General features: G+C 35.2%; 1 protein-coding gene and 1 non-coding gene across 2 annotated transcripts; one reads left to right on the plus strand and one right to left on the minus strand.

Moving 5' to 3' along the window:
• Window positions 1-14,803: 14,803 nt before the first annotated feature.
• LOC139859133 (uncharacterized) lies at window positions 14,804-17,392 on the minus strand. The gene is made up of 4 exons (XM_071847938.1): window positions 16,825-17,392; window positions 15,929-16,638; window positions 15,270-15,820; window positions 14,804-14,876 (listed from the first exon to the last, which is right to left on the minus strand). Exons 1-4 carry the CDS (start codon window positions 17,390-17,392, stop codon window positions 14,804-14,806), a joined length of 1,902 nt encoding a protein of 633 aa, XP_071704039.1.
• Window positions 17,393-19,142: 1,750 nt separating this feature from the next.
• Window positions 19,143-19,214, plus strand: TRNAD-GUC (transfer RNA aspartic acid (anticodon GUC)). The gene has a single exon. It is a non-coding gene; the product is annotated as a tRNA-Asp (tRNA).
• Window positions 19,215-24,934: the final 5,720 nt, after the last annotated feature.

Genomic DNA, 24,934 nt, shown 5'->3' on the forward strand with positions numbered 1-24,934 from the left:
CTGGACTTCGACCGTGTTTACTTGAAAAATGATTGCTTAACAAATTTTGTTGGAAACTATATATTTTTAACATGTGAATATTATGTGATATATTAATCTCTTAACGCGTTTGATATTATATGATAGATGTCTACCTCTAGAACAAGTCCCATTGACTCACCTGATAATAATGAAGAGTCAAATGTAAATTGGAATGATTCGTGGACCGATTCACAAGTTCCCGAAGAGGAACCGGAAGAAGAGTCGGAACCGGAAGAAGAATCGGAACCGGAAGAAGAATCGGAACCAGATGAAGAAATAGAACCGGTGGGGGAAATAATAAAACGGTTAAATAAAAGAAAATCCTCAACCAACCGACCAAGGTTAATTATGGTCAATGGTGTTTCCGCCAAGGAAGCAAAATATTGGGAGGATTACCAATTCTCCGATGAATCGGATTCCGACGAGAATTCCGTTGATGTTATAGAAATTACCCCAACTGAATTTAAAAAGGCAAAAGAAAATAATAAGGGAAAGGGCATAAAATAGAGAAATCTAATTCCAACCCCGATGAACTTTATATGTATCGTCAACCCCCGAAGTCCTTAAGTTGTAACAATGACCCGGGAACCTCTAAACCACCAGGTTTTTCTAAACCAATGTGGAAAATTACGGCTCGTATTAGGGGAACATCATATATCCCTAGAAACTTGGCAAAACGAACCAAAATCGAAGAAGAAGAAACAAGCGAGTCGGAATAAGATAGTTGTATTCGTGTGGTGTAATATATGTAATATAGTGTGCTTATGCTTTATGATATATGTAAAAATTGCTTGTATTAATAAGTATTTTTTTTATGAATCTAACTCTTGTCTATTTTACAGTATAAAAACACAAAATGGATAGACAACCCAATATTTTAAGAGACCTACCCGGAGACATGATTGATGAAATCTTGTCTAGAGTCGGTCAGAATTCTTCGGCACAACTATTTAAGGCGAGATCAGTTTGTAAGACATTCGAAGAACGTTCCAAGAATGCCTTGGTTTATAAAAGGCTTTCGTTCGAAAGATGGGGGATATCACATTGGGAAATCCATAAGTTACGATGTGTTTACTTTGACGCATATATTGCGGAGAACCCAAATGCTATTTTACGCAATGGGTTAAGAAATTATTTTGACTCAATATATCCGAATATTGGACTTCGTGATTTAGAAAAAGCGGCTAACATGCAACATAAAGAAGCATGTTATGCTTACGGATTAGTAATGTTCGCTTCTCACCAAAGTGAGAACAAGAACATCGGGCTACAACTATTAAACAAAACGTTCCCACATGTGACGGAGTCGGTAATTGGGGTAAGAAATGAGGTTTTTAGATTGTTACGGGACTGTTGGACATTACGTAACCCTCGTCCCTTTGATGACGTTACAACACGCTGTCTTATCAATGGCCATAACGGTTATGTTCCACAAGACCAAGGATGGGAAGTAATCCTAGTAAAACCAGAATGCATGACTTGTTTCTGGACGTATGAATTACGTGTCTTTATTGCCTTTGCTGAACGACTTGTGTACTAGCTAGAATTATCTTCACAACCATCTTGTATCAAATTTATTGTGTGCTATATTTCATGCTATATGTAAAATAAGCGGTATTGTAAGTTTGTAAAATATTGTGTAAAAGTTTGAACGCGAAATATTATTATAATCAGTTTTTCATATAGAATTGTAGTAGTTGAATTGTATATTAGCTACTAAGTATGAACTTAACGGGTAGGTACTACCCGAATTTAAACTTATAAAACGCTAATATGAAGAAAAAGCTTTTATAAATGAGTTCATATTATGCTACGAAATACTATTAACTACTCTTAATATTCTGTATGATTAACTTGTTCCATTTGACTATTTTGAAGGAAATGGCACCGACTACTCGACACACCGTGAATATGAATGAAGAGGAATTCCGTACTTTTCTAGGTTCAAACATAGCCGCAGTACAGGCTGCGCTACATACCAACAATAACCTTGGATCTAGCAGTACAGGAAATCGTGTAGGATGCACCTACAAAGAATTCACTGCCTGCAAACCTTTAGAATTTGATGGAACCGAAGGACCGATCGGATTGAAACGGTGGACCGAGAAGGTCGAATTGGTGTTTGCCATAAGTAAGTGTACTGAAGAGGACAAAGTGAAGTACGCTACGCATACCTTCACAGGTTCTGCGTTAACATGGTGGAATACCTATCTAGAGCAAGTGGGACAAGATGATGCGTACGCACTACCGTGGTCAGCATTCAAGCACTTGATGAACGAGAAGTACCGTCCCAGAACCAAGGTCAATAAGCTCAAGACAGAACTTAGAGGGTTACGAACTCAAGGATTTGATATTACCACGTACGAAAGACGATTCACAGAATTGTGCCTATTGTGTCCGGGAGCTTTCGAAGATGAGGAAGAGAAGATCGACGCGTTTGTGAAAGGATTACCGGAAAGAATCCAAGAAGATATAAGTTCACACGAGCCCGCCTCCATACAACAGGCATGTAGAATGGCTCACAAACTAGTGAACCAGATTGAAGAAAGAATTAAAGAACAGACTACTGAAGAGGCCAATGTGAAGCAAGTCAAAAGAAAGTGGGAGGAAAACGGTGATAAGAATCACCAATATAACAACAACAGCAATTACAACAATAATCGCAACAATTATCCAAACAATCGCAACATCAATCGTAACTACAACAAACGGCCCAACAACAACAACAACAACAACAACAACAACAGCAACTACAACAATCATCCCAACAACAATAATAACCGCAACAACAACAACAATCAGAAGCAGCTATGCCAAAGGTGTGAAAAGTATCACTCGGGGTTCTGCACCAAATTTTGCAACAAGTGTAAAAGAAATGGTCATAGCGTGGCGAAGTGTGAGGTCTACGGACCAGGGGTTAACAGAACGAAAGGAACAAATGGTGTCGGAACGAGTAATGGCGGAGCAAGTAGTGTCGGAGCAAGTTATGCCAATGTAGTTTGTTATAAATGTGGAAAACCGGGCCACATTATTAGAAATTGCCCGAACCAGGAGAACACGAATGGACAAGGCCGCGGAAGAGTTTTCAATATTAATGCGGCAGAGGCACAGGAAGACCCGGAGCTTGTTACGGGTACGTTTCTTATTGACAATAAATCTGCTTACGTTTTATTTGATTCGGGTGCGGATAGAAGCTATATGAGTAGAGATTTTTGTGCTAAATTAAGTTGTCCATTGACTCCTTTGGATAGTAAATTTTTACTCGAATTAGCAAATGGTAAATTAATTTCAGCAGATAATATATGTCGGAATCGAGAAATTAAACTGGTTAGCGAAACATTTAAGATTGATTTGATACCAGTAGAGTTAGGGAGTTTTGATGTGATAATCGGTATGGACTGGTTGAAAGAAGTGAAAGCAGAGATCGTTTGTTACAAAAATGCAATTTGCATTATACGAGAAAAAGGAAAACCCTTAATGGTGTACGGAGAAAAGGGCAACACGAAACTACATCTTATTAGTAATTTGAAGGCACAAAAACTAATAAGAAAAGGTTGCTATGCTGTTCTAGCACACGTCGAGAAAGTACAAACTGAAGAAAAGAGCATCAATGATGTTCCCATTGCAAAAGAATTTCCCGATGTATTTCCGAAAGAATTACCGGGATTACCCCCACATCGATCCGTTGAATTTCAAATAGATCTTGTACCAGGAGCTGCACCAATAGCTCGTGCTCCTTACAGACTCGCACCCAGCGAGATGAAAGAACTGCAAAGCCAATTACAAGAACTTTTAGAGCGTGGTTTCATTCGACCAAGCACATCACCGTGGGGAGCTCCTGTTTTGTTTGTCAAGAAGAAAGATGGTACATTCAGGTTGTGTATCGACTACCGAGAGTTGAACAAACTTACCATCAAGAACCGCTACCCACTACCGAGAATCGACGACTTATTTGATCAACTACAAGGCTCGTCTGTTTATTCAAAGATTGACTTATGTTCCGGGTATCATCAAATGCGAGTGAAAGAAGATGATATTCCAAAGACTGCTTTCAGAACACGTTACGGTCATTACGAGTTTATGGTCATGCCGTTTGGTTTAACTAATGCACCAGCTGTGTTCATGGACCTTATGAACCGAGTGTGTGGACCATACCTTGACAAGTTTGTCATTGTTTTCATTGATGACAAACTTATTTACTCAAAGAATGACCAAGAACACGGTGAACATTTGAGAAAGGTGTTAGAAGTATTGAGGAAGGAAGAATTGTACGCTAAGTTTTCAAAGTGTGCATTTTGGTTGGAAGAAGTTCAATTCCTCGGTCACATAGTGAACAAAGAAGGTATTAAGGTGGATCCGGCAAAGATAGAAACTGTTGAAAAGTGGGAAACTCCGAAACACATACGCCAGTTTTTAGGACTAGCTGGTTACTACAGAAGGTTCATCCAAGACTTTTCCAGAATAGCAAAACCCTTGACTGCATTAACGCATAAAGGGAAGAAATTTGAATGGAATGATGAACAAGAGAAAGCGTTTCAGTTATTGAAGAAAAAGCTAACTACGGCACCTATATTGTCATTGCCTGAAGGGAATGATGATTTTGTGATTTATTGTGACGCATCAAAGCAAGGTCTCGGTTGTGTATTAATGCAACGAACGAAGGTGATTGCTTATGCGTCTAGACAATTGAAGATTCACGAACAAAATTATACGACGCATGATTTGGAATTAGGCGTGGTTGTTTTTGCATTAAAGACTTGGAGGCACTACTTATATGGGGTCAAAAGTATTATATATACCGACCACAAAAGTCTTCAACACATATTTAATCAGAAACAACTGAATATGAGGCAGCGTAGGTGGATTGAATTATTGAATGATTACGACTTTGAGATTCGTTACCACCCAGGGAAGGCAAATGTGGTAGCCGATGCCTTGAGCAGGAAGGACAGAGAACCCATTCGAGTAAAATCTATGAATATAATGATTCATAATAACCTTACTACTCAAATAAAGGAGGCGCAACAAGGAGTTTTAAAAGAGGGAAATTTAAAGGATGAAATACCCAAAGGATCGGAGAAGCATCTTAATATTCGGGAAGACGGAACCCGGTATAGGGCTGAAAGGATTTGGGTACCAAAATTTGGAGATATGAGAGAAATGGTACTTAGAGAAGCTCATAAAACCAGATACTCAATACATCCTGGAACGGGGAAGATGTACAAGGATCTCAAGAAACATTTTTGGTGGCCGGGTATGAAAGCCGATGTTGCTAAATACGTAGGAGAATGTTTGACGTGTTCTAAGGTCAAAGCTGAGCATCAGAAACCATCAGGTCTACTTCAACAACCCGAAATCCCGGAATGGAAATGGGAAAACATTACCATGGATTTCATCACTAAATTGCCAAGGACTGCAAATGGTTTTGATACTATTTGGGTAATAGTTGATCGTCTCACCAAATCAGCACATTTCCTGCCAATAAGAGAAGATGACAAGATGGAGAAGTTAGCACGACTGTATTTGAAAGAAGTCATCTCCAGACATGGAATACCAATCTCTATTATCTCTGATAGGGATGGCAGATTTATTTCAAGATTCTGGCAGACATTACAGCAAGCATTAGGAACTCGTCTAGACATGAGTACTGCCTATCATCCACAAACTGATGGGCAGAGCGAAAGGACGATACAAACGCTTGAAGACATGCTACGAGCATGTGTTATTGATTTCGGAAACAGTTGGGATCGACATCTACCGTTTGCAGAATTTTCCTACAACAACAGCTACCATTCAAGCATTGAGATGGCGCCGTTGAAGCACTTTATGGTAGAAAGTGCAGGTCTCCGATTTGTTGGAGTGAAGTGGGGGATAGACAAATTACGGGTCCGGAGATTATACAAGAAACTACCGAGAAGATCATCCAAATTCAACAACGGTTGAAAACCGCCCAAAGTCGACAAAAGAGCTACGCTGACATTAAAAGAAAAGATATAGAATTTGAAATTGGAGAGATGGTCATGCTTAAGGTTTCACCTTGGAAAGGAGTTGTTCGATTTGGTAAACGGGGGAAACTAAATCCAAGGTACATTGGACCATTCAAGATTATAGATCGTGTCGGACCAGTAGCTTACCAACTGAAGCTACCTCAACAACTCGCGGCTGTACATAACACTTTCCACGTCTCAAATTTGAAGAAATGTTTTGCTAAAGAAGATCTCACTATTCCGTTGGACGAAATCCAAATCAATGAAAAACTTCAATTCATTGAAGAACCCGTAGAAATAATGGATCGTGAGGTTAAGAGACTTAAACAAAACAAGATACCGATTATTAAGGTTCGATGGAATGCTTGTAGAGGACCCGAGTTCACCTGGGAGCGTGAAGATCAGATGAAGAAGAAATACCCGCATTTATTTCCAGAAGATACGTCAACACCTCCAACTGCTTAAAATTTCGGGACGAAATTTATTTAACGGGTAGGTACTGTAGTGACCGGAACTTTTCCATGTTTATATATATATTAAATGAAATTTTTATTTACATAATTAAGTGTTTCCAACATGTTAAGCAATCAAACTTGTTAAGACTTGATTAATTGAAATAGGTTTCATATAGACAATTGACCACCCAAGTTGACCGGTGATTCACGAACGTTAAAACTTGTAAAAACTATATGATGACATATATATGGTTATATATATAGTTAACATGATATTATGATAAGTAAACATATCATTAAGTATATTAACAATGAACTACATATGTAAAAACAAGACTACTAACTTAATGATTTTGAAACGAGACATATATGTAACGATTATCGTTGTAACGACATTTAATGTATATATATCATATTAAGAGATATTCGTACATCATAATATCTTGATAATATAATAAATTAAAATCTCTTTTGATATTATAAACATTGGGTTAACAACATTTAACAAGATCGTTAACCTAAAGGTTTCAAAACAACATTTACATGTAACGACTAACGATGACTTAACGACTCAGTTAAAATGTATATACAGGTAGTGTTTTAATATGTATTCATACACTTTTGAAAGACTTCAAGACACTTATCAAAATACTTCTACTTAACAAAAATGCTTACAATTATATTCTCGTTCAGTTTCATCAACAATTCTACTCGTATGCACCCGTATTCGTACTCGTACAATACACAGCTTTTAGATGTATGTACTATTGGTATATACACTCCAATGATCAGCTCTTAGCAGCCCATTTGAGTCACCTAACACATGTGGGAACCATCATTTGGCAACTAGCATGAAATATCTCATAAAATTACAAAAATATGAGTAATCATTCATGACTTATTTACATGAAAACAAAATTACATATCCTTTATATCTAATCCATACACCAACGACCAAAAACACCTACAAACACTTTCATTCTTCAATTTTCTTCATCTAATTGATCTCTCTCAAGTTCTATCTTCAAGTTCTAAGTGTTCTTCATAAATTCCAAAAGTTCTAGTTTCATAAAATCAAGAATACTTTCAAGTTTGCTAGCTCACTTCCAATCTTGTAAGGTGATCATCCAACCTCAAGAAATCTTTGTTTCTTACAGTAGGTTATCATTCTAATACAAGGTAATAATCATATTCAAACTTTAGTTCAATTTCTATAACTATAACAATCTTATTTCAAGTGATGATCTTACTTGAACTTGTTTTCGTGTCATGATTTTGCTTCAAGAACTTCGAGCCATCCAAGGATCCATTGAAGCTAGATCCATTTTTCTCTTTTCCAGTAGGTTTATCCAAGGAACTTAAGGTAGTAATGATGTTCATAACATCATTCGATTCATACATATAAAGCTATCTTATTCGAAGGTTTAAACTTGTAATCACTAGAACATAGTTTAGTTAATTCTAAACTTGTTCGCAAACAAAAGTTAATCCTTCTAACTTGACTTTTAAAATCAACTAAACACATGTTCTATATCTATATGATATGCTAACTTAATGATTTAAAACCTGGAAACACGAAAAACAAAGTAAAACCGGATTTACGCCGTCGTAGTAACACCGCGGGCTGTTTTGGGTTAGTTAATTAAAAACTATGATAAACTTTGATTTAAAAGTTGTAATTCTGAGAAAATGATTTTTATTATGAACATGAAACTATATCCAAAAATTATGGTTAAACTCAAAGTGGAAGTATGTTTTCTAAAATGGTCATCTAGACGTCGTTCTTTCGACTGAAATGACTACCTTTACAAAAACGACTTGTAACTTATTTTTTCGACTATAAACCTATACTTTTCTGTTTATATTCATAAAATAGAGTTCAATATGAAACCATAGCAATTTGATTCACTCAAAACGGATTTAAAATGAAGAAGTTATGGGTAAAACAAGATTGGATAATTTTTCTCATTTTAGCTACGTGAAAATTGGTAACAAATCTATTCCAACCATAACTTAATCAACTTGTATTGTATATTATGTAATCTTGAGATATCATAGACACGTATACAATGTTTCGACCTATCATGTCGACACATCTATGTATATTTCGGAACAACCATAGACACTCTATATGTGAATGTTGGAGTTAGCTATACAGGGTTGAGGTTGATTCCAAAATATATATAGTTTGAGTTGTGATCAATACTGAGATACGTATACACTGGGTCGTGGATTGATTCAAGATAATATTTATCGATTTATTTCTGTACATCTAACTGTGGACAACTAGTTATAGGTTACTAACGAGGACAGCTGACTTAATAAACTTAAAACATCAAAATATATTAAAAGTGTTGTAAATATATTTTGAACATACTTTAATATATATGTATATATTGTTATAGGTTCGTGAATCAACAGTGGCCAAGTCTTACTTCCCGACGAAGTAAAAATCTGTGAAAGTGAGTTATAGTCCCACTTTTAAAATCTAATATTTTTGGGATGAGAATACATGCAGGTTTTATAAATGATTTATAAAATAGACACAAGTACGTGAAACTACATTCTATGGTTGAATTATCGAAATCGAATATGCCCCTTTTTATTAAGTCTGGTAATCTAAGAATTAGGGAACAGACACCCTAATTGACGCGAATCCTAAAGATAGATCTATTGGGCCCAACAAGCCCCATCCAAAGTACCGGATGCTTTAGTACTTCGAAATTTATATCATATCCGAAGGGTGTCCCGGAATGATGTGGATATTCTTATATATGCATCTTGTTAATGTCGGTTACCAGGTGTTCACCATATGAATGATTTTTATCTCTATGTATGGGATGTGTATTGAAATATGAAATCTTGTGGTCTATTATTATGATTTGATATATATAGGTTAAACCTATAACTCACCAACATTTTTGTTGACGTTTTAAGCATGTTTATTCTCAGGTGATTATTAAGAGCTTCCGCTGTCTCATACTTAAATAAGGACGAGATTTGGAGTCCATGCTTGTATGATATTGTGTAAAAACTGCATTCAAGAAACTTATTTTGTTGTAACATATTTGTATTGCAAACCATTATGTAATGGTCGTGTGTAAACAGGATATTTTAGATTATCATTATTTGATAATCTACGTAAAGCTTTTTTAAACCTTTATTGATGAAATAAAGGTTATGGTTTGTTTTAAAATGAATGCAGTCTTTAAAAAACGTCTCATATAGAGGTCAAAACCTCGCAACGAAATCAATTAATATGGAACGTTTTTAATCAATAAGAACGGGACATTTCACCAAGCATATGAATGAAGTAACCATAAAAGACGGAGAAGATGCACTCTTCACCAATAAGAAGAAAGCGACATCTCAAAGACAAGAGGCAATGAAAGAAAGTAAGACATATGGGTGGAAGGGTCACCCAAAATCAAAAGGAAATGCTTCAGGGGGAGCTCAAGAAGGAAGAAAATATCATCGCCAACAATATGGATAAAATGATAAGATAAGGAATGGTGAATGCTTCAATTGTGGCAAGAAGGGTCATTTTGCTCGAGATTGTAGATTCCCCAGAAGGCGAACTTTCGAAGAAAATGTGGCTGCCGCAAGAGATGAGAAGAAAGAGGTCACATTCGAAGCATCCATTAATGAGGAAACTTGGGATGCAGAAGCAGGACTCTCCGTTGAAGTTGACATGGATGATCAAGCTCTTGCAGCAACCTTAAAGTTAAAAATAAACTACAAAGATGATTGGATCATCGATTCTAGGTGCTCAAACCATATGACCAACGATGGGACGAAGCTACAAGAAATGGAGGATTACAAAGGAAAGAGAGTCGTGTTGACAGCCAACAATTCAAGGTTGTCTATTTCTCACATTGGAAAGACAATAATTCCAAATGAAGGCGACTCTCATAAGCTCCAACTCGAGAAGGTGTATCTTGTCCCTGGCCTAAAGAAGAATTTACTGTCAGTACCACAAGTAACAGCAGAAGGGAACTATGTGCTCTTTGGACTAGAAGATGTGTCCGTATTCAAGAGAGTAAAGGTGGTTAGCAATCCAGTTATGTATGGAAGAAGAATAGAATCGGTCTATGTATTATCTGCTGAAACAGCTTATGTGGATAAGACTCGAAAGAATGAGACGGCTGATCTGTGGCATGAACGTCTTGGGCATGTGGGCTACAATAAGTTAAAGGAGATGATGGTGAAACGCATAGTAAATGGGTTTCCCCAAATTGATATCTGAACAGATACAATATGTGCTGGATGTCAATTTGGAAAAGCTCACCAATTGCCATTCAAGGAGTCACAACATCAGTCCACGACACCACTAGAGCTCATACACTCAGACGTCTTCGGCCCAGTGAAACAAACATCACTTGGAGGTATGAAGTATATGGTGACATTCATTGATGACTTCTCAAGGTATGTGTGGGTTTACTTCATGAAAGAAAAGTCAGAGACTTTTCAGAAGTTTAAAGAGTTCAAGAAGAAGATAGAAAGTGAGCTCAATAATAAGATTAGGTGCTTACGCACAGATAATGGAGGAGAATATTTATCAACTGAGTTCAATATCTATCTTGAGAAGCACGAGATTAGAAGACAATTAACTTGTCCCAATACTCCACAACAGAATGGAGTCGCAGAACGCAAGAATTGTCACCTTGCCGAAACTTGTAGAAGTATGCCTCATGGTAAGAACGTGCCAGGAAGATTTTGGGATGATTGTATGAGAACTGCATCATACGTGATAAATAGGCTTCCACAAACAAAGTTGGGGCATATTTCACCGTATGAAAGATTATGGAAGATCAAGCCAACCGTCAACCATCTCAAGGTTTTTGGATGTGTATGCTACGTCTTCGTGCCAGATCATCTAAGAAGCAAATTTGACAAAAAGGTAATTCGGTGCATTTTTGTCGGTTATGATGAATCAAGAAAAGGATGGAGATGTTGTGATCCAAATACTGGAAAGTGTCCTACTTCAAGAAATGTGGTATTTGATGAAGCTTCTTCATGGTGGTCACCTCAAAAGATAGAGCTTCCAGAATCTCATGGATTAGAAGAAGGACCAGAAGAAAAAGAAGAGCCTAAAGAGCAGATATTGGATTCAATAAAAGAAGGAGAAGGGTCGTACTCTAAGGAAAAGAGTCCATGGAAAACTGGTGTACATCAATCTATATCCGAGGAGGTTCGTCCAAGCCAAAAGGAAGTCGAGGAGCATGCACAAGAATTAAGGAGATCAACAAGGCCGATACAACCTAATCCAAGGTATGCCAATGCTGCTCAAGTGGATGAATCAATACCTATTGAGCCTTCTACTTATGAAGAAGCAGCACAAATCGAGAGTGGCAGAAAGCGATGGAAGAAGAAATTAATGCACTAAAAGAAAACCAGACATGGAGTTTAGTTCCAAAGCCAAAAGATGTAAAACCAATATCTTGTAAATGGGTTTACAAGGTGAAGACTCGATCAGATGGCTCCATTGAAAGGTATAAAGCTCAACTTGTTGCTAGAGGTTTTTCTCAACAATATGGGCTGGATTATGAAGAAACATTTAGTCCAGTGGCGAAGATCACAACAATTCGAGCTCTACTAGCTTTAGCCACTAGCAAATCTTGGAAGTTGTGGCAGATGGATGTCAAAAATGCTTTCTTACATGGAGAACTTGACAAATACATTTATATGGAGCAACCAAGATGCTTTGAGAACAAGTTCCATCCTGACCATGTCTGCAAATTAAAGAAAGCACTATACAGCTTGAAGCAGGCTCCAAGAGCTTGGTACGGGAAAATTGGTGAGTTCTTGGTACAAAGTGGTTTTACAGTTGCTCCTTCAGATTCTAGTTTATTTGTGAAACAAGATCAAGGAAAACTAGCCATAGTGCTAGTATATGTGGATGACTTAATCATCATGGGAGATCACTATGAGGAGATCTAAAGAACAAGAGAGAATTTGTCTATCAGATTTCATATGAAGGAGCTTGGAGAACTCAAACATTTTCTTGGACTCGAAATAGAGCAGAAAAGAGAAGGATTATTTCTGGGACAACAGAAATATGCGCGAGATCTTTTACAAAAGTACGGAATGCTTAATTGCAAACCTATCTCAACCCCAATGGATCCGAATACGAAACTACGAGCAGATGAAGGAAAAAGTCTTCAAGATGTTACCATGTATCGAAAGATGGTCGGAAGTCTTATTTATCTCACACTAAGCCGGCCAGACATATCTTATGCAGTTGGAGTGGTTAGTCGATACATGAGCAATCCGAAGAAGCCTCACCTTGATGTTGTACGATGCATCTTAAGGTATGTTAAAGGAACTATTAACTTTGGTATTTTATACAAGAAAATAAAAGAATGTCACGTGACTGGATATTGTGACGCTGATTACGCTGGAGACTATGATACACGACGGTCAACAACTGGATACATGTTTAGTCTTGGCTCGGGGGTAATATCATAGTGTAGCAACAGACAACCAACAGTATCCTTATCAAGCACTGAAGCAGAATATCGATCGGCATCATCAGCAATACAAGAAATTACATGGTTGAAACAACTAATGGAAGATCTTCATCAATCAACAGATTATCAAGTAAATCTTCTTTGCGATAACCTATCTACTATACGACTAGCAGAGAATTCAGTCTTTCATGCAAGAGCAAAACATATAGAAGTGCATTATCATTATGTTCGCGAGAAGGTCCTTGAAGGAAAGATCAAGATGATGCCAACAAAGGAAGATGAACAGGTTGCAGATATATTCACCAAGAGCCTAAGTAAACCGAAGTTTACAAAATTCATAGAAGCACTTGGAATGGTCTGCAAGACATCGTTGGAAGAAAATTTGCATTGAGGGGGAGTGTTAAAATACAATGCAAATTTAGAATAATATGGAATTAGTAAATGTATATGGGTAAAATATCTAGATATTAATATGTATATGTAAAATATCTAGATATTAAAATGTATAGAAAAATCTAGATATTTATATGTATAAGAAATATCTAGATATTTATATGTACAAAAATATCTAGATATTTATATATCCATGGAAATATCTAGTTTCTAGAAACTTCCATGGAGAAGTATAAATATAGGTGGTGGGTTCATTTGTGTAAAGTGTGAGAGTTGTGAGGAAGTAAGAAGAGTGTGAGTTAGAGAAGAGAAAACATATAAGTAAGCAATATTGTAATTATATTTTGTATTAATAAAAGTGTTCTTTGTTAAGTTTCACGGTTAAGCCTTAGTTTGTGTTTAAGTTCTTAGTGCACTTGTGTTATTTTTATTATATGGTCGGCTCTGCCGCCTAAGTGATATATGGTCGGTTATACCGCCTGAATGACATATGGTCGACACTGTCGCCTAAACATTATTGTGCACTAAGGATTCATAAAATTAAAGGCTAACTAACGTCAAAGTGTTGGTATAGTGAGTGTAGTATAATCTAGGTACTCTGTAGTGGGTGTGTTGGACTCGTCGAAGCTTCCAACAGTTTTATTACAAGTGGACCTCAATGTTATAGATTAATAGTAAATAAATTATGAGATGGTGAAAGTTTAACTAAAAGAGTAGAAGGTTTGTTGAGGTTATGTACTTTTAAAAGATGTCAACTGTGATTGAGTTTTTAAAGGTTCTAGCATTCAATGTTGTATTTAATCTTCATTTTAGAAACACATTTTGCCTGGTTAAATCATTTGTTGGTGATGTTTGCTCAGTAGTTTAAAAGGTTCATGTATTGTAGTATCATGTTACATTTATTATACTTTACTTCTGTATGATTAAGCTATTGACATGGTCAAGCTGACTTAAGTTATGGGGCTTTGTTAACCTAAAAGAAGGATGGTTACAGGATTGACAAGTAAGAATTTTTTGTTTCAATAATAATAATAATCTATTCCACACCAAAAAGCGCTCTATCTAAACTGTGAGTAAGTAAGCATAATCTTTACACTTAAAAGTGTCCGTAAATGATAAAGTAAAATCTTCACACATAAAGGTAAATGAATATTTCTTGCACAATTATAGTTGTGAAATGTTCTGTTATGGTCAATTTGGGTCAAATGTGAGTTTTGATGTTGTACAGTCTCTTAAGTGTGTCATAAGCTCTAATAAGAATATAAACTGCGGCTATCCGAGAAAACATCGTGAAGTTGCAAATGTGGCTTGTATCTATGTTGCTTGTAGTAGTAATGTTAGTGTTAGGACTTAGCCCATTATATATTTGTATATCGAGTGTTCTTGTAATCGATATTGAGACATCTAGGTTCACAATAATTTGTGGATCACAAGTACAACACATTTTTGATTCTCCTTGTGTTGCATCTCAAACCATCTAGACAATTACTCCGTATATGACAGGTGCATTTTGCATTTGTAGACCTTTCTTGGATCTGTTAACTTGATACCTATAACGGTTTCAAAGTAATATTAAACAGTGAATAATAAGTAGGATGTGATCATCATAACTCATCTTCAACAATGGATTTGCTTTTATACATAGTAATAAAAAAAAAAGTTTTAGTCTGCTGAACGTGTCAAATCACTAGCTATCCAAAAACTTGAGTAAATCATCATCCCATCAATAATTCTAGTAGCACGAGATCATGAGATGAAGTATAAAATAGCAACTGAAACTTGAACAAGTATCAACTATAAACTGCAATTAATATTCAAAACATTAAATACAAAAAATATGAAGCAGAGTTTAAGAGCCAAGAAACGCTTGACATGGAAGAGCTAGCGTTGATGTCAACTGATGTAGCAATATAAACTAGTTTGATGAATGCATCCACACTTACATAACAGTTACTATAAGTGAACCATTAATACTTGCAGAAGCTGGTTGAACATGGTTTGATAAAACGTAACCATTGAGTAAATCATTGTTTGGTAATGCATGCCACTTCTCAATGTACGCCATAGAGTCCACATCTATGTTTGGAAGTTGGCGCATTTCAAGTATGGTAAGAATGTCTTTCGATTTACCAAGAAGCTTAGCTGCGGCGCGGATGCTTTGCTGCCTTTTTTCGATTGCATTGTGATGACACATCATAGTCATAACACGTGGTATGTTGGTAAAGCAAGCACAAAACAGATCTGCAATCACAGTTGATACCCAATCAAAAAGCTCCTCATCATTCGGCCAACTTTCTTGCTTATGACAATGGAGCTGTATGGTTTCAGTAATTCTATACATGGAACTCGAAGAAATGAACTTGTGAAGTGAGCGATTCATACTTTTAGATTTGCGACTCTTGAACTGTATGACGTTTTGTACAGCCACATCACCTAACAACCGAAGAATCTCCTTTGATGTTTTTCCTTTGTAAGCCTTGTTTTGAAGATCAATCTATAGCCACTTGCAGTATACTTCAACTTCTGTCTACAAACGCGTAGATGCTTTTCTTGCCTCCGCCAAGTCACCATTTTCGTTGAGGTTTTATTCTATACGTTTTACAAATTTGAGCCCTTCCCGTATACCAGCAAGTAACTCCATGACACCAGTATTTACAACGTTAGGAAGTGCAATAGCAACAGCTGTTAACGTTACTAAAACTAGGCTCCAACAATTGTGGACATTATCCCCATGTAAAAGCGGGACTTGGTCATTATCGAATTCTACTACTCCGTTGAAATTTGTAGATTTGTTTAGTAGCTTCATAAGATTTCTCGGCTCTTTCTTTTCGGATTCTTGAAGAAGTTTTGTTATGGATCTAAGAATATTTGTCAATACTCTGTTTGAAAGTATCGCCTCCTCTTCAAATAGTATCACATATCTCTTATATTCTTCCACCTCTGAATCTATGTTATCGTTCGATGCATTTGGCTTCCGAATGCAAGTTTTCAACAATAATTTGCAGAGATGCCAACAATAAGAGAATATGATCAGGAAACATCTAGGAACGAGACATATCGTTTTGCATATAACTGCAGCCAGTATTTGAAGTGCTATACAAACGTTCAAAATCAAGTTTTTGACTTGATGGAAAACCATTTTGCAATGGCGGCCTGGGATATGTGAACGAACATGACTTCGCTTCCACTGTTGAAGCCTTTTGATCCATTGTTTCTCAACTCTAAATACATTTATATGGTTCTTGCTCCACTTCTTAGAAAGGTTGAAATAACTAATAACACTGAAACATCTAAACACTGTAGCTATACTACCTACTATTATACCAATCAATTGGAGATCAGCAATAGGTTTGATTGGCCACTTATAATCTGATTCTCATATAGAAAAGTACTCATTCTCCTGTACAAGCAAGTATGCTGAAAGGACAGCAATGGGTAAACATATAACCCCAAAAGCTGAAGAAACTTGTGAACAAGCAATCAAAAATTGGGGGTTACCTGTTTCTGCCATCATCCAATACTTTTTAATATTATGCACAAGTTTCTTATGAGAGAAATTTATCTCCTTATGATTTAAAGACAATCCATGCAACTCTTTGTATTGTAGTTCTAAGATTCTTCTAGATGCTGGAACTGTTAAAGCTACAGAAAATGCCATTAAAGTGGGTAACATATATAAGCCTAACGCATTAGAAAACATCACTGTAGCAATTTGAATGCATACATTTACTAGAATGGTGATTAAGAGAATACCCAGGGCTATCATATTAACTAAAAGTTCTTTGTCACCCATAAGCCCTAAGGAAGGTAAGAAATTGGCTAACATGGTGAACAAGAAAATGATGCTAATAAACTTACTGAATAGTTCATTCTCATCCTTGATAGTAGTTAGATCCATCGGTATCTTCATTGCTACTGCTATAACTGTAAGTGAAGCAGCATTGAGTGTGAAAAATTTGCAAGGAAACCATAGTTTACCTTGTTTGAAGCCGTGGAAGGCGTCAGCTGCCATCGCAAGAGTGCAAACTACAGATGCTATAGCTACATACAACCCCACCCACGGCATAGCATCCTCAGAGTCTTCAAAGACATCGTTCTAAACAAGATATGGAGTAAGGATTTACTTAATTTAGTTTTTTTTTTAAAGCAAGGCAAGGTTATACTTAAATATAGTTGAACAAGAGCTAGTCGATGCTTGATGTGTACTAAAGATATATACTTTTAACTTGTAAGTTCATGGAAGGAGTGAATCAAGATTTTATTTTCTTATTTCATTCTTTTGTGAAATGTTTCTTCGTCTTTCCTTTTCAAGGGCCAATATAACATGCAAATTATTCTGCAAAGCTTGACTAGAAGTAAACGAATGAAATGACATTTTTGAAATATCTCTTACGCTACTATTTATCTATTTATTTATATTTATTTCAATTAACCTACGAAACAACAACAACAACAACAACAAAACTTAATCCCGCATATGCGAGGTATGGGAAGGTGACGTGTAGACAATTTTTCCCCTATTATAGAATAAAGACAAATCATTTTTCCACCCGAAGTGAATTAACCTACAAAACATAATTAAAAATCAAAATGATATTGGATCAGTATGAGTTACAATGTCATAAATATTAGTGCCCCTGCTGCTAAGATTATTGCTTACATTTAAAAAGTATTTGTGGCATAAACTATGTGCCACAAAAGGTTCTATTCTTAGTCTTCACTGGCTAGAAAAGCTGTCATTGTGTCACTATAGCATTGAAGTTTGCAGCAGCGAACAAGTTACTTGAAAAGCTCTGGTTGTAGCACTACAGGAAAATCGTACATTAGGAACGACAAAATCTGTCCATTAGGGACGACAATTTTTGTAGTACTCAATTTTTTTTTTTTTTTTTTTTTTTTTTTGAAGACGAAGTATTTGTTGACGCTGTGTAACTTTGTTTCATGTTGTGCATAAGAAGTGTGACCATTAATGGTATAACTGACATTTACTATGTAATTTAACGATATACTGTATAATGCAGAAAACTGATCATAAAAGGTATAACTGACATTTATAATTTATCTTTATATAAAGAATTCGAGCCTCAAGTTCATATCCTCCACTGTAAGGTTATATGTGTGCTACGGATTATCTTAATCCTGTGATATTGAAACGAATCAAGAAGAAAGCACTAATAATTTTCTATGAAAAACGAATCGTATCCAATATATCGAAATACATGTTAGAATTAGATGGGTGTGTGAGTTTATCTTTAGAAAAAATAAAAAATAAATAAAAAATAAAAAATTGAAATACATGCATGGTGATGTATGTGATCGCTAATTGCTTGCTTCACATACTTTTTAGCACCTGATTATCTTAATCCTGTGGTTTTAACGGCCTCTAAAATGCTATTTTGGGACATGGAGTATTGCGATATGTTGGCGATGAGTGGACACGTGTGTGGTCAGGGGCGAAGATGGTAGGGGGGGGGGCCGGTGGATTTTTTTTTTCAGTGTAAAAATTTTGGGTTTTTCGACTTTGCCCCCGGTGGATTTTTTTTTGCCCCCAAACCTACATATTTTGCCCCAAAACCTTCAAATTTTGCCCCAAATTCTCCAACTTTTGTCCAAAAATCTTCAAATTTTGTCCAAAAAAATTGCTACGGTTAAAAAAAAAATTTTTACCCCCAGTGAAAAAAATCCTAGTTTCGCCTCTGTGTGTGGTGGTTAATTATAATACTGTTTCAATGAATGTACCTTATTACTACGTATTTCAAGTGCATACAAACGGATTAAGAGTGTTATATTTATAACAATAATACATCGAACATCAAGTCGTTGTAGTATAGTGGTAAGTATTCCCGCCTGTCACGCGGGTGACCCGGGTTCGATCCCCGGCAGCGGCGCTTGGTTTTTGTTTTACGTTTGTAACGAGCACAGAACAGTCCTGCCCATTTATTCCACAACACTTACTATGGGCTAATTATTTATTTAACTTTAGGCTTTTTATCATACATTTTGGACCAAATAGATAAATAATGGGCTTCATACCAGAATTTACACCCATATGTAGAGTTTTTTAAGAGAAGGCAGTGATTTGAAAAAGTATTTAAGAGAGTATTGTACTTATGAAGATATTGATAATATTCAGTTTTTCTTATTTTTTATAATTATAATTTTATTTAACAGATGCAAAATATCATAGTTAAATCACACATTGCATCTGTCATTTTTTCAAATTATCACCAACCAAAACAATATAGATTTAAGAAAATTAAAACGTTGGGCATTCTTCTAGATAAACTTCAAATAAGAATCGTTGGGCAATTTCTAGAATTATGGCATTCTGAGTTATATCATTTTCTTTTTTTAAATGTAACTAATCACCAGATCCTAAAAATTTGAATCTCATTCTTTGTTTCCTTGATCTGTTTTTGAAATGGGTCAAATGTCAAATGATATTTATAAGCCCTTATATGACAAATAAAATTTATAAGCCTTAACAAATTCACCAAAAAACTTACCAGAATAATGTCAAAGGACAAATAATATAGATGTATATCTTAATTAACATTAGTTATATCATTTTGGTTTTTTCACTTTCAATTACATGAGTATTTACGTTCTTTTACATAATTTCAATTAGATTTTAGTTGCATTTGATATATATAAAATAATACACCAACTTGAATAGTCTATAAAAAATATTAGTGAACCTAAAAATCTAGAGAACGAAGCATTGCTTCAATGGTACCGCGGTTACACTTGTGTACTCGCAGGGCTAGAGGTCTCGGGTTCGAACCTCGTCACCCGCTCTAGGAATTGAAACATTATTCCTTGAAGGTGGCCCAAAGGGAAGGTTTTACCGACCCGCTCCGGGACTAAGATCCGGCCCGCCTGCCCCTCGGGATGATTTAAGGGTCGGATCCTCAGAGTGCGGTTCGGGTTTCCTGCCCGAAAGCGCGTGTGTGTGTGCAAATGATGACTAGGCTTCGGTCCGGACTGATGCAAGCTTGCCTTTCAAAAAAAAAAAAAAAAAAAAATATAATCCCTTATTATAATATTAAAAGTACCTCTAATTTAGTAATTATGCATTTCCACTTAACATCACTACAAAAAAGCTTACAATTTGTAACACTTAATTGATCAATTTACCACCCTTAAAAAATCTAAGAATTTAATTTTTTGACGCTTCCTCTTGGCGTCAAAAATATGGGCGTCAGAAATTTAGTTTGTTTTCTAACGCTTGATAGTGTTAAAAACAATTAACATTTTGACGTTTAATAATGTGAAAGAACACCTCATTTTTTTACACTTCAAAGTGTTAGAAATATACCTCACTTTTTGACACTTGAAAATGTTAGAAAGCACCTCACTTTTTGACAGACACAAGTGTTAGAAAGCACTCACTTTTTGACACTAGGGTTAGAAAGCACCTCACTTTTTTACACTTAAAAGTGTTAAGAAAGATTTTAGTTTTCGTCACTTGAAAGTGTTAAAAGATGTACATGATCTGTACATAAAAATCAAATTCTGAAATTATAATATTATAATCAAACTATATTTTCTCTAATCTGAGTTAATTACAAGCATAATATACAAAACAAAACAATCCATTTAAACTAACAACCCAATTGCATCTCCAAACAAATGATAACATAATAAAAACAAGTCAAACTAGAACATCTCAAATGTAATAAAATTTCCTTAACAAGCAACTTAACTAAACTGTACGTTTATAAACAATCTTTATCATATAAACGTCTTTGTAAGCCAACACCATGCATTAAATAAATGAAAAATGTCAAACAAACCATATACAATATGCAAGCAAAAATAAACTTAGAAATAATAATAGTTATGTTATAATATATAAATATATATATATATATATATATATATATATATATATATATATATATATATATATATATATATATATATATATATATATATATATAAATGGATAGTCAATTATTGATACACAAAAGTAATATTATTGTATTACCTAAACTTGTGATATTTTTGCTATAAATAGCCATGAATGCAAGCATTAAACTTGCACCATTTCTCACACTTACAAAGTGTTTCTTTCTTTCTCTCCATTATCATCTTTGTTCTTACACTTCATTATTAGTATTCTTAATCAAGAATCAAATCACTAAAGGTAGTTATAAGCCTACTGAATTATAACATCAAGAATCAAACCACTAAAGGTAGTTATAAGCCTACTGAATTATAACACGTTATCAGCACGATAATCTTAATACTAATTATGGTTGGCTCTGCCACCTAAATGATATATGGTCGGTTATACCACCTGAATAATATATGGTCGACACTGTCGTCTAATTATCATTTATGTTACTAACATTTATATTTCAATTATCTAACATTTATATGGCCGACACTGTCGCCTAATTATCATTTATGTTACTAACATTTATATTTCTATTATCTAACATTTATATGGCCGACACTGTCGCCTAATTATCATTTATGTTTACTAATATTTATATTTATGTTATATAACATTTATTAATGATTGCTTACATATGGTCGACACTGTCACCTACTTATCATTTATGTTATATTAAATTTATGTTTAATGTTTATATACTTATGAATATAAAGTGACTATAATTTATCATGTTGTTTGTTTTAATAGAAAATGTCGAATCTAGAAAAGCTTAAATTTACTCCTTTAGAATCAACTGGAAACAACTACATGCCATGAGTTATAAAAGTAAAAATGCATCTTAAATCAATGGGCATTCTTGAAGCCATAAATGAAAACAACACTTGTTCTGAAAAAGAACAAGCAACGGCATGTTGCTTTATTCATCAACATATTGATGAATGCTTACAAAATAATTATGTGACTATAGAAGATCCCCATGTTTTATGGGAAGGTCTCAAAAACAGATTCAATAATCAAAGAGAAATTTTACTTCCAGCTGCTATGGAACAATGGAGAACATTAAGGTTCCAAGACTTTAAGAAAGTAAATGAATATAGCTCAGCTCTGTATAATACATGTTCACAACTTAAATTCTGTGGACATGAAATAAGTGATGCAGACATGATGGAGAAAACTTTCTCCACAATGAATGCTGCAAACATCACAGTGCAAAGAAATTTGAGAATGCTAAAGTTCAAAACATATCCTGAACTTAATTCATATCTCTTAGTTGCAGAGCAAAATGATGAGCTATTAATGAAAAATCAGCAATCCCGTCCTACTGGTACACTTGCAATCCCTGAAGCAAATACTGCAAATAATTATAAACAGGGACAAGGACGCGGGCAAGGTCGTGGTTATAATAACCATCACCATCATCATGCCAAAAGCCATAACTATGGTAGAAACCATCCTTATGGTAATGGTAATGGGCGAGGACGTGGTCGTGGTCGTGGCCGTGGTGGTCAAAGAAATAATAATTCACGAAAATATAAATATCAACCACAAAACAAGCCCACTAAACAAGATGTTGAAGAAAATTCTTCTAAAAATTCTGAAGAATCTTGCTACAGATGTGGTAGAATGGGCCACTGGGCTAATACTTGCCGAACATCTAAACATCTTGTTAAGATGTATCAGGATTCGCTGAAAGATAAAGAAAAGGAAGTAAACTTTGTGGATAACGTCGATCCAACAGTCACTGAGAAACCATCTGATTTATATGAAGATTTCTTGAATGTTTAAGTTGTGTGTCTTTCGAAAAATAAACGATTTAATATCGTCTGTCTTTGTCATTATGTTTGCTAAATGTTTCAGTACTATCTATTTGCGTTTAAAATATTGTGTAATATTAATGTACTCACTATTTATTTCTTATATATGAAGTTCAATATGAATTTTGCCGGAATACAACATCAATCAAGTGGTGGAGATCTCTGTATAGCAGACAGTGGAACTACACACACTATACTTAAATCCGAGAAATATTTTATTGATCTAAAACCAACGGAAGGAACTATACATACAATATCAGGACCTGCTAACTTGATAAAAGGGATAGGAAAGGCAAATTTCATACTACCAAATGGTACAAAATTTTTAATAAATGATGCCTTATTTTCTCCCAAGTCAAGCAGAAATTTATTGAGTTTCTCCGACATATACCTTAACGGGTATGATTATCAGTCAGTGACAACAGAAAATGAGAAATATTTAAGTATCACTGACAAGAGTCATGTGGTTGAAAAACTGCCAAGACTTAGTTCTGGATTACATTATACACATATAAATGTACCAGAAATACATATGGTAGTTAACGAAAAATATATTGATCCTGGTGTATTCAGTTTATGGCATAACAGATTAGGTCATCCAGGATCAACAATGATGAAAAGGATTATTGAATGTACTCATGGACATCCACTAAAGGATAGAAAAATCCATCATGATAAAATGGTTCCATGTACATCTTGCTCTCTTGGAAAATTGATAACTAAACCCTCACCACTTAAGGTTGAGAAAGAATCACCAATGTTTCTTGAAAGAATTCAAGGTGATATATGTGGACCAATTCATCCACCATGTGGACCATTTAGATATTTCATGGTTCTAATAGACGCATCTAGCAGATGGTCTCATGTTTGTCTGTTATCAAGCCGTAATGTGGCATTTGCAAAATTTCTTACCCAAATTATTAAATTGAGAGCTCATTTTCCTGATTACACCATTAAAAGGGTGAGACTTGATAATGCTGGTGAATTTACATCTCAAGCATTTAATGACTATTGCATGTCTATAGGAATTGTTGTTGAACATTCTGTTGCTCATGCGCATACACAAAATGGTTTAGCCGAGTCATTGATTAAACGTTTACAGTTAATCGCTAGACCATTGATAATGAGAACAAAACTCCCTGTATCTATATGGGGTCATGCAATTTTACATGCTGCTGCATTGATTCGCATCAGACCAAGTGCAAGTCATAAATATTCCCCCTACAACTTGCTTTTGGTCAAGAGCCAAATATTTCCCATCTTAGAACATTTGGTTGTGCAGTGTATGTTCCAATTGCGACACCACAACGTACAAAAATGGGTCCTCAAAGGAGGTTGGGAATATATGTTGGATATGAAACATCTTCAATATTAAGGTATATTGAACCTATGACAGGTGACGTTTTTACAGCACGTTTTGCTGATTATCATTTTAATGAAACATTGTTCCCTAGATTAGGGGGAGAAATGAAAAATAAAGAAAATGATGTTTCATGGTGTGAACCTCAATTAAAGTATCTTGATCCTCGCACAAAAGAATGCGAGACAGAAGTTCAAAAGATAATACATATACATGAACTTGCAAATCAATTGCCTGATGCATTTACAGATACAAAAACGGTGACAAAATCATATATACCAGCAGTAAATACTCCAGCTCGAATTGAAATTCCAAAAGCTGGCAATAACGTCACTCATGAATCTTTGCCACGTCAGAAACGTGGAAGACCAATTGGTTCAAAGGATAAAAATTCTCGAAAAATAAAATCAGCTGATAATGAAGTAAAAGAAAGTGTTCAAGAAGAACCACAAATCAGTACTCCTACTGCAGAGGAGATTGATGATGTCAATACAGAAATTGCAATCAATTATGCATATTCAAAAATATTAT

Source organism: Rutidosis leptorrhynchoides, chromosome 7, assembly GCF_046630445.1.
Source record: "Rutidosis leptorrhynchoides isolate AG116_Rl617_1_P2 chromosome 7, CSIRO_AGI_Rlap_v1, whole genome shotgun sequence".
In the NCBI taxonomy this organism is placed as follows: Eukaryota; Viridiplantae; Streptophyta; class Magnoliopsida; order Asterales; family Asteraceae; genus Rutidosis; species Rutidosis leptorrhynchoides.